Consider the following 11,424-nt stretch of genomic DNA (forward strand, 5'->3'; position numbering starts at 1 on the left):
TGTAAGTCATTTTCATAGTTTAAATCAATTCAAGAGGCTAAAAATTTATAATAATACAAAAGGCCTAGGACCCATAATACTCTTCAAAATCATCATTTTTTTGTCTTTTGTGCTACAAATATGACATACTAATTAATGGCATTGACCCCTTTGGTAAAGGGTATCATCATAATTTAATTTATGTGTATGTGAGCCATATACAATAATTTTCCAAAAAAATATATTTTTATATATATTAAAAAAGAAATAGGTTAATACTGTTTGAAAATAATATTTGCTTAAGAATACATATTTACTTAAAGGTGTAATGTACTGATTAAAATTCAATTTTCTGTTAAATTAAAATCTTTTCGCTTCTTAATCAGATTTTTCAGATTTAAAACTATAGAAAAATAGATAATTTTTTAATTGAGAGATTTATGTTTCTTAACATTTTTATTCCTTAAAAATCTAGATTAATAAGATTTTAAAAATCGAAAACATAATATGAATCCGAATTAAATAATACCCCAAAACAAATGTTACCATATATGCCCCTTATCCTTGTTAATGTATATAACAAACTAAAGTGATATAAAAAGCCTTAAAATGATTCACAATCATCCAAAAAATATCACAAACTTTATGGCAACAGCTTTTTCAGTATACACATCATATAAAGTTAGCCTAAGAAAAAGACATAAGTCACAAGGTGATGAATAAATAAATCATTATCATCTTCATCAAGAAAATTAAAAAAATTTATATCTATGGCTTCTTTTTCTTCTTACATTTTCTTGATTATATTGTTCATAATTTCTGTTGGTGTTTCAGAAATTAAGTCAATATATCTTCCAGGAACTTATCAATCTTCATTACTAGTAAAGAAACATGATGAAAAGACAAAAATACCCTTTAAAACTCATTATTTTCCACAAATTCTTGATCATTTCACTTTTCTACCAAAGAGTTGTAAAGTATTTTATCAAAAATATCTCATAAATGATCAATATTGGCATAAAGATGGAGGAGGGCCCATCTTTGTATACACTGGCAATGAAGGGAATATTGATTGGTTTGCTGCAAACACTGGATTCATGATTGATATTGCTTCGAACTTTAATGCACTCCTGATCTTCATCGAAGTACGTGCAAGTTAATCTTGAAAATATTTTATTAAATTACTTTTTAGGTTCATACCGCATAGTCTCATATTTATCTATTTTTCGTTTTATGGATTAATCTAATGTGATTGAGTAGAGTTCACGAGTTAAAATACTTTGAATAAGGTTCAAACTATTTATGTACTTTATATTACGATTTAAAAGATTATTTTTTGTGTTATCAAAGCTCTCCAATCAGGAAAAAGAAGGTTCATTGGAATCTCTTTCATCGGAAATCAAGTTGTAATATAAGTTTTTCCTTTTACGTTTCTCGGTAAATATTTGTCACTTTCTCCAAACACGGTAAAATTTTGCATAAATAAACTATCTATTAGCAACAAGAGCATACATCAACCTAAGGCGTAGTAGATATTTCGTATTTTTGACTCTTTTTCATTTTATGTTTATTTAGATAAAATTAAGATATTTCGTATTTTTGACTCTTTTTCATTTATTTTTATTTATCTTTTTAGTGGGATGACATTGATAGTTTTTTTTGTTTTTGTATTGGAATATTTTAGCATAGGTTTTATGGAGATTCAATGCCATTTGGAAATAATTCTTACAAATCAGCAAAGACTTTGGGTTACTTGAATTCACAACAAGCATTGGCTGATTATGCTGTCCTCATAAGGAGCTTGAAGCAAAATCTTTCTTCTGATTCATCACCTGTTGTGGTTTTTGGTGGCTCTTACGGTGGAAGTAAGTAGTTTAAATTAAAAAAAAAGTAACAATATCGTTTGATTTGCGGACTAAGTTATCTAAATTTAATCAGAATTTTTAAATTTATTTTGTTGAATGATATACAAGATTGCAGGATAAAATTTATATCTTTAATCAAATAAAATATAAATTTTATCCTAAACTTAATATATTATGAAATATTTTATCTAATCATCTTATCTTATGAACCAAACGATCCTAAAATTAACATAAAGAAAAGTAATACTTAAATGAGAAAGTTCCAACTTTTAGTTTTTTCTTTTGTCTTGATATATTATAAATGGAAATGACATGACATGTTACATTAGTGGACTTATTGATAAAAACGTTAGTTAGAAATTCACATTTTTAAAAAAGTGAGAACTTATATTTTATAGTTGCTAAACAACTTTTCTTCTACTTAATTACTGCATTTGTTTTTGTATTCAAGAAGTATATACATAAAAAAGAGAATACAAGAATAAATTATTTACCTTGGTATATAATATTCCTTTTTGTGATACTGTTATTATGTTTTTTTCTCTCAATATTTTGAATTATTAAATATTGTGACGTAAATATTTATTATGTAACTTTGTGTTCCAATTTACATCAACTGTTAGTTATTTTGATACTTGTACTTTGAATTGTATCACGTAAAGTGAAACGAGTGTTTGTTTATTGTTTTTCTTTTGACTTTTTGCTTTTTTTTTTGGGTCAATCAGTGTTGGCTGCTTGGTTTAGACTAAAGTATCCACATATAGCCATTGGTGCAGTGGCATCTTCAGCACCAATATTGCAATTTGAAAAAATCACACCATGGTCAAGCTTCTATGATGCTGTTTCCCAAGATTTCAAGGTTTGTGATACTCATGAGGCTTACGAATTGATGGACGTATAATCGTGTTATTCAGATCAATTTTATTTTTACGTAGTGTATCATATATATCTTTTTATGTATGTATTATACAAGATGAGCCACGATTCAACCCTCATGTCTGTGCCACTGATCCAAACTCATGCATGCTCCTTTTTAGAATAGGACTTGACTTATATATATTAGCAATATATAAACGACAAATTAATGCAATCTGAATTTAACTTAATTATTTGTCTTCACCTCTATTGAAGTGTAAATGATTTTTTACGCTATTCGTATTTTTCAACCTATTATAACAAATGTTTTATCTTATTTTTTTAGATTAAGAGTTTTACTTATTATGAATGATTTACTAATATTAATTATCTTTATTTTTTTCCTCATAAAATAGGATGCAAGTTTGAATTGTTATAAAGTGATAAAAGGGAGTTGGGCAGAGTTGGATGCATTATCAACACATGGTGATGGATTGATTAAAGTTAGTAAACTTTTCAGAACTTGCAAGTAAGTCTCTTTTAATGCAATAATAAAATAAAACAATAAATATTGATTACAATAATAATTAATCTCAATTCGATTAGAGTTGGTTACATAAAATTTTATTTTGTTATTTAAGCTCATATCATATTATTAATATAATAATAAATTTACGAAGATTCATCATGAATTAATCAATTTTACGCTAGCTAATTGTCTGTCTATCGTAACCCTCCTTTATTTGGATTTGGAACAGACATTATAAGCAAGCTTAAACTGACGAAATTAAAAAGTGATATGTTTTTAATATATTTATATAAATTTCAGGGCTTTACATTCAGTTTATTCAGCTAGAGATTGGCTATGGGAAGCTTTTGTATACACAGCTATGGTTAATTATCCTACTGAGGCTAACTTTATGATGCCATTGCCAGCATATCCAGTTAAAGAGGTACACATAATATAGCAAATTACTTATTATTTTTTATCAGTTTATAACTTACAAATGATTTACTTGTAATGATCGACTTACTAAGTGCATTGAATAAACTGAAAGTCACTCTGATTTAAGAGGTGTCAATTGAAAATTACGTGCAAATAAACAATTTCTTATGGCATGTTCTTCTTTTGTTGGATTTTGGATTATATATACTGACAATATGAATATTGTTCGCCCGATTAGTATAGCTCAACATATTATTAACATAATATTATGGATTAGTTATTATTTTTATAATTTGTTGCGAATAATTTACTTGTAATAGTGACATTTTTTTAATAAAGATTTACTTATAAAGATCGACTGATTGCAATAAAAATCACTCTTATTCAAGGGGTGTCAACTGCAAATTATCACGTAGATAGATAATTTTATATATATACTAAATGTTAACTTTTTTCGTGCTTTTACTTCTCTATTTTGATTTTTTGAATTTATTTTTGAATTAAGATGTGCAAGATAATTGATGGATTGCCAAAAGGAGGTTCAAAGCTTAGCAAGGCATTTGCTGCAGCAAGTTTATATTACAATTATACACAAACAGAAAAATGTTTCAATTTAGAAGGTGGTACTGATTCTCATGGTCTTCATGGTTGGGATTGGCAGGTATATAAAAACTTTACATAATACACATTTTATTTATCTTTCTTGTACGTGTCAGTGGCATATTCAGAATTTATTCGTTTTCAGGCATGTACGGAAATGGTTATGCCAATGACTTGTTCAAATGAAAGTATGTTTCCTCCATCTTCCTTTAGCTACAAGGAATTCTCAAAAGATTGTAAGAAGCAATTTGGAGTAAAACCTAGACCACATTGGATCACTACTGAATTTGGTGGCTATGTGAGTTTTCATTCTTTTTTCATCTGATATTTAATATTCGTAAGCTCTATTTAAGGATATACATAGCGAGAGAGATTACTCCCAGTTCCTTTTATATTCTTTATGATATGAGACATGTACGAATATTCTTCACAATCATTAAAAATAGTAGGAAATGATAAATACTATTTCATTTTTATTATAGAATTCTCGAATATAAACACTTTATAATAGGTAAATATCAAATTTTAGAGAACAATATTTTTTTAAAATGTTCATAACATATTTTTGATTTCAATATAATAAGATTCTAAAATATGTCTATAATTTCTTTATTTTTATAATATCAGAGAATTGAGCAAGTTCTCAAGAGATTTGGCAGCAACATGATATTCTCTAATGGAATGCAAGATCCTTGGAGCAGAGGAGGGTAAGTTAATGATAGTATTATAACTTTTTATTTATACTCATTATATATATAATTTTTACATTATCAATTAACTTAACTATGATTATCGATTAGCGTCTATCAAAAATAGAATTAATAACATAAAAAGATAAAACAAGTTATCTGCTATATATAATTGATAAGTAGTTTTTGATTTGAAACGTATACACATGAGAGTTTTTTTTTTTTTAAAAAAAAATATATAAATGAAATAAAAACATATTTAGTATGATATAGCAAACGTTAAATTTTGAATTTGCCTTTCGAATTGATAATTTTGGTTTCCATCCTTCTTTTTGTGACAGTGTATTGAAAAATATATCATCTAGCATTGTGGCTTTGGTAACTCAGAAAGGTATATAATATGCTTCCGTATATCATCATTTTAATTGAATTAAACTTAGAGATATTGATTTATTTTATTATTATTGATTTCATAAATATTTGTTTTTTGTAATTAATTAGGTGCACACCATGTTGACTTTAGATCAGAGACAAAGAATGACCCAGACTGGTTAATTATGCAAAGGAAGCAAGAAGTGGCTATTATTGAAAAGTGGCTAGAAGAGTACTATAATGATCTCAAACAAAATTAGATATAATATGAATATATAGTGTCACTTTAGACACATCATGTAACAATGGACATTATTGTGGAAGAAAATAAAAAGGTGTCATAAATTAAATTGAATTATATTAATTTAAGTTTTATTTCTATAGGTTAATCTTTTGAAAAAGAATATCTACGAAATATATGTATTTTTAATAGGTATATATTTTTAATATACTTATCTAATTTTTTGATACTTTGTTATTGATTGTGATGGAATTTGGATTGAAATTTCTTTACTTTTAATACGTGCTTTGTGAAAAAATAATATTGTGTTGAAAAGTTATAAAAAAATAAATATGTATTTTATATTTTAAATTTAGTTCAATTTAAATATAAATATCAAATATAAACGAAAAAAAAAGAAACTACGGGGTATGTCATAATCGTTGAGATATTTTCTTCTTTAAATTGAGATTTCAAATTCGAATCTAAAATATAATCAAGTTCAAATATGAATAACGAATATTGAAAATAAAGTTAAAAAACTACTCATCATTGCTGAAATGGTTGAGATGACTCTATTCTTAATATAAAATTTAAGTTCGAACCTTAAAAAATAAAAAAAAAGGTCTTATTAGGAACACAACACATTTCTAATACAATATTTAAATTTAATCGGATTCAAATATAAATACGCGAAAGTTGACGGTGGACTTTCAACAATCTTGAACAACAACCGACAAACAAAAAAAAGAAAAAAACAGAGTGGGAATTTACTGTAAGACCTTCAAGAAAGTAGATGGAAAGTAGCAGTACTAGTTAATTAATCAGCACTTATTTTCAGCTGAACATCTTTAACAATTTGAAAAATCCCAATTAACCCCATCACAGTAGATCCATTTTGCCTTGTAGATCTCACTCCCAATTTGCTCTCAAAGCAAAAAAGAAACATGGCAAGGCAATCTGGGAATTGCTTAAGATGTTGTTTAGTAATTTTTGCTGTAGTTTCTGCTCTTTGTGTATCTGGTCCTGCTATTTATTGGAAGTTCAAGAAACTTAAAGTTAAAGCTGCTCAATCTTGTATGCCTTGTAAATGTGACTGTTCTCCTCCTCTTTCTTTGCTTGAAGTTGCTCCTGGTATGTCATTTTTAGATCCAAGTTTATGCTTCATATTAAATAAAGATCATGTTTTTATAGTTTTTTTTTTGTTTGGGGTTTCTTTACTTGATTAAATAAAGAAATGGTGTTGATTTCATGCTCTGCTTGTCAAAAAGATCATGTTTTTAAGGTTTGTTGTTTGGTTTCCTTTTATGGGGTTCCTTTATTTGATTCGTTCTTTTGAATGGTGTTAGCTTTATTGTAAGTTTTGAGGTTCAAGTTTGGGGATCTTCTTGTCTTTGGTGAATTGGGGTTTTGAGCTGCTAAGATGGAATTAGAATTTCGAGTTTATGAGTTTTAGATTCTAGATGAGGTATAATGTAACCCCACCAGTGGGGTCTGGGGAGATTTTTGAGCGTATGCAGACCTTATCTGTACCGGAGGACGGATGTAGAGAGACTGTTTTCGATAGACCTTAGGCTCAAGAAAAAAGAATTAACAGGAGTAAGTAAGTCATGTCAAAATACTATAAGAGATTCTAGAAATATAGCGGATCCAGATAAATTACTTGTACGTATTTCAGTGGATTTGTAAGCATAAAATATTGGATTTGAACCAAAACTATCAAGAAACTTCACAGCAGCGCCTTCCCTGCTGAGCTGTCGTATGGACATCAATACTTGCTTATTTGGTTTTTTCTCATGTTGACCATTGGAGTATGTGTTTATAATGCTAGATTGGCGGTAGATTTTCTGTTGTATGTGAAGAGTTTATTAAGTAACCTCTTAATTATCATGTTGATTGTTATCTTTTGCTTCAAACAAACTGCTGAAGTGCTCTTTGATTGCAAGTTTCGACCTATTTTTATGATCTACTTAACAATTCTATCTTTTTTTATAGGTTTGTAACTTGGTTTCATTTTTGGTTTTCTTTATTTGATTCATTCTTTTGGACGGTGTTATTTTTATTGCAAGTTTTGAGGGTTGTGTATCTTGTCTTTTGTGATTTGGGTTCCGGAGTTGTCATATGGACGTCTGTGCTTGTTTTCGGTATTTTCTCGGGTTGAGGTTGGACTGTGGGTTATAGAATTTTGGATTGACTGTAGATTTTCAATTGCATGTGAAGAGTTTATAGTGACCTCTTAATTGTCTTGTTCACTGTTATCTTCTGCTGCAAAAAAAAAAAAAACCTGCTCTTTGATTGCCAAGTTTCAGCCAATTGGTTCTTGCAAAGATAAGATCTCGGTGTAAAGCTGATTGTAGCAATGTTATCGGATTTGATTTGCCTAAAGACCCTTCTGGTCCATCTCTTTTGCAGTATTGATTGTCTTCGAAAACATGACTTGCCTAGGTGGAAGTAAGTAAATAAAATAAATTAGGAAGTGAATAGATATTTAATCCTGTCTGCAATATGGGATTTGGTCACTCTAATGATCTGAGGCTGATCAAATAACGAACTTGCTCCCCTCGTACCTTATCAAAAACTTGCTCCCCTTGCTTAAAGTGGGGATGAAGGTCTTACCTAAAAAAAATCAGACATTATTTTGATAAAATAAATTGGTAATCTTATGATTATTGCTTGAACTTAGTAAAGATTGAGGTCGGATAGGATGTAGTAGAAGCTCCAGAGAACTTTGATTGACACGCTCATGAAGGAAAATAGGAGAGTTGTGTCTACGTACTTTTGCACAAAAGCTCTCTGCTACATTTTTTCTTCCTGGTTTGGAAGCATGTTAATCAAGTCTCACCTTAAGTTTCTACCTTGTTGTCCCCATAATTAAGCAAACAATGAAAGATGAGCTTAGTAAAGATGTGATTTTTTGCTTATGTGGTAACAACGTAGTAAAGGTTCGTGACAGGATGTATTCTGCTTTTGTGTTTGGGTTAAATCCACCGAACCAGAACAGATACAAATGCTTTCATTAAGTATCTTGTTCTTTATCCTCAAAAAAATTTAATTATCTTGTTCCTGATGCACCTTATCAGAAACTTGTTGCCTAGCAAAAAGTGAGGATGAAGGTCTTGCTTCTAAAAGAATAAAGACATTATTTATGTAAAATAAATGGCTAATCTTACGACTATTGCTAGATCTTATCAACGATTGAGGTTTAGTAGAAGCTTAATAGAAGCTTTGATTGATAGGCTCTGACAAAATAAGTGAGCTCTGCTAGAGACTGTCACAAAGCTCTATGTTAGACATTTTTCCTTCATGGTTTTGGAGTTTATCGATCAAGCCTCACATCAAGTTTCTACTTTCCTAGCCCTATAGTTAAGCTAACTATGAAGAAATGAGATAATTCTTTCTGTCCCGTTGAACTGACAGTTCCTTCTATTTTTAGTGAAAAAGGATCTGTGTAGACGATACCTACTGCTAGTTTTGGGTTGAGGCATAGTTATTACTATTATAGTGTTTCAAGAATCCACCCTTGCTGAAAACTAAGGGCTGAAGGATGTAGAACTTTAATTACATGCAATATTTATTGTTTATGTTCTTTTCCGATACCTCTAAAAGCATGACCTGAAGTTCCCATCCTACATTGTACTTTTTAAAAAGTACCATGCAGAGTCTCCGTGCTGGATCAACTTTTCGATTCTTCTTGAGAAGCGGAGGTAATTCTGAAGAAGTACCGAGCACTGAATCTCCTCATTTGTTCTTTTTTTACCAACAAATGATACTTACAAACTTTACATATTACATGTAATGAGGACATAATTGTTAGTAAACTGACATTAGGAATGGAATCCTTTCCTTTTCGCATGGGATACTTACATACCCACTTATCTGTTTGGTGTTGCAATGTTCTTTTGTGTCCTATGTGAGTCTGGAGATCCTAAAATGACATTTAAGTAGAGAACACATTATATGATTGTTGGAGACTTCTTCATTGCGTTTGTCCATTCGTATTCTTGTATAGTGCAAGTGCCGTCTTTTATGCTTTTTTATACTTGGGCATATATCACGCTCCGAAGCTTATGATCATAATGACCTTATACTTTGTTGAAAAGGTTATTGTTGCTAGAGTTTAAGTAATATGCACCGTCTATGTAAATAAGGTATCTTATTTTCAACATCTCAAATCTCACATTTTAAGGAGGCTTACGTGTAGATAACCTTTGAATGACTTGATGGTGTAAATAATTATTTATGTTTACAGTTTATAAAACTTTAAACTCATATTTCTATAGCTGGTCGAGGTGTTAAACTGAACTCCGTCACATGTGACATACCTTCTTGATTGCTAGTTTTGGATATCTTCGTCTTTTGATATTTCAATTCTTGGTGAAAATTCTATAAATAATCATGTATAAGGTGCAGTTGATGGAATTTCAATGCCAATAACATTGTCTTATTTTTGGTTTCCGCTTGCGCAGGCTTGGCGAATCTTACAATCACAGGTGTGCTTTCTATTCAAATTCCTCTTCACTATTTACCCTTTCTTCTTCTCTTCCAAAAAAAATCGCAAGTGACCTTGGATGTTTTTCTTCCCTTAATACAATTATTTCTAAGATTATGCAATACTGGAAGGCCTTTTGATGAATACAAAAAAATACAGTCCTCAAGAATTGAGGCCAATTAGATGATAGTGACAAACGTCCCTAAATTGAATTTCACTTTGACGATGGATACTTAAACCTCTGAATGATTGAACCTAATCGAATTTGAGTTTTCCTTTTAAGTAGGTTCTGACTTGGAGATTCGATCCGTTAGATCTTTAGACCAAGCTACTTCATTAAATAAGCACTGTCTGACTATTAGCCTTCTATAGATGTGTTGCCTAGATTCTCTTTTATGTAGCTTGTCATCCTATAGTTTATTTTGGACCCTCAGACGCGGTTATGAGCAAGTATAAAGTGTTTTAGTGCTAAAACCAGAAAGTCTCCGGAGTGAAAAAGACGAGGGAAACAAGACGAAAGAAGCTACATTGGTTTAAGTAACACGCTCACAGATGCTCTATGTAATTTACAATGAAAGAAGTATGTTCCGCACCACAAAAACAGTTCAGAGATATTTGTTGTGATTTTCTCTTACCGTGTGTCTTCCACTTCTCCATATTACAAACTCAAAAATGTATTCATACTGCTCTTGCATGTAATGCTACTAGGAGCTTGGTTATCTAGAATCTATGTTGCTCGGACTCTCCTAAAATGTTGCCCCGTGTTGGAATCTCTAAAAAGTACTACTTATGGAGGATCCAACACACACCCGGCAGCGTATTTGAATAGTCCGAGCGACATAGTCTAGAACACATGCAAAAGATTGTTTTAAGCTCAAATGACATGCTACATAGTAATGTTTCCTATTGGCAACAGACTGCGGAAAAGATGATCCAGACCTTAAGGAGGAGATGGAGAAACAGTTCGTTGATTTATTATCGGAAGAGCTGAAACTGCAAGAGGCTGTTGACAAGGAGCACGCCCATCATATGAACATCACCTTTGTGGAGGCGAGGAGGTTAGCTACCGAGTACCAAAAGGAGGCTGAGAAATGCATTGCTACAACGGAAACTTGTGAAGTCGGGAGAGAAAGAGCTGTTGTGTTGTATGCCAAGGAAATGAAGTTGACTAACCTTTGGGAACGCAGAGCGCGCCAAGCTGGTTGGGAAGACTGAATACAAAAATGAAGTTTTCATCACGCTAGCTCAAATTTTGTTGTCCGCTATTGTAGCTTTATGCTAGTTGTATTTCTATGTATGAGCACAAAATTGCTCATATTTCTTCATCTAATATATGTATTTTACCTGCTCTCCTGTGTACCTTGCCATTATCATATGAAATATAAACTTCCCCACTATAGTTTCTATGA

The 11,424-nt window shown here is 30.6% G+C and overlaps 2 protein-coding genes across 2 annotated transcripts; both read left to right on the forward strand.

Moving 5' to 3' along the window:
• Positions 1 to 596: 596 nt before the first annotated feature.
• LOC107024291 (lysosomal Pro-X carboxypeptidase) lies at positions 597 to 5,675 on the forward strand. Its single transcript, XM_015225244.2, has 10 exons — positions 597 to 1,124; positions 1,664 to 1,844; positions 2,570 to 2,703; positions 3,116 to 3,228; positions 3,529 to 3,652; positions 4,151 to 4,306; positions 4,391 to 4,543; positions 4,873 to 4,952; positions 5,276 to 5,325; positions 5,436 to 5,675. The coding sequence occupies exons 1-10, from the start codon at positions 750 to 752 to the stop codon at positions 5,564 to 5,566; spliced, it is 1,497 nt and encodes a 498-aa protein (XP_015080730.1). The 5' UTR covers positions 597 to 749; the 3' UTR covers positions 5,567 to 5,675.
• Positions 5,676 to 6,238: 563 nt separating this feature from the next.
• On the forward strand, positions 6,239 to 11,424 carry LOC107026525. The gene is made up of 3 exons (XM_015227523.2): positions 6,239 to 6,660; positions 9,993 to 10,016; positions 10,932 to 11,424. Exons 1-3 carry the CDS (start codon positions 6,474 to 6,476, stop codon positions 11,228 to 11,230), a joined length of 510 nt encoding a protein of 169 aa, XP_015083009.1. The 5' UTR covers positions 6,239 to 6,473; the 3' UTR covers positions 11,231 to 11,424.

This window comes from Solanum pennellii, chromosome 7 (genome assembly GCF_001406875.1).
Source record: "Solanum pennellii chromosome 7, SPENNV200".
Classification (NCBI taxonomy): Eukaryota; Viridiplantae; Streptophyta; class Magnoliopsida; order Solanales; family Solanaceae; genus Solanum; species Solanum pennellii.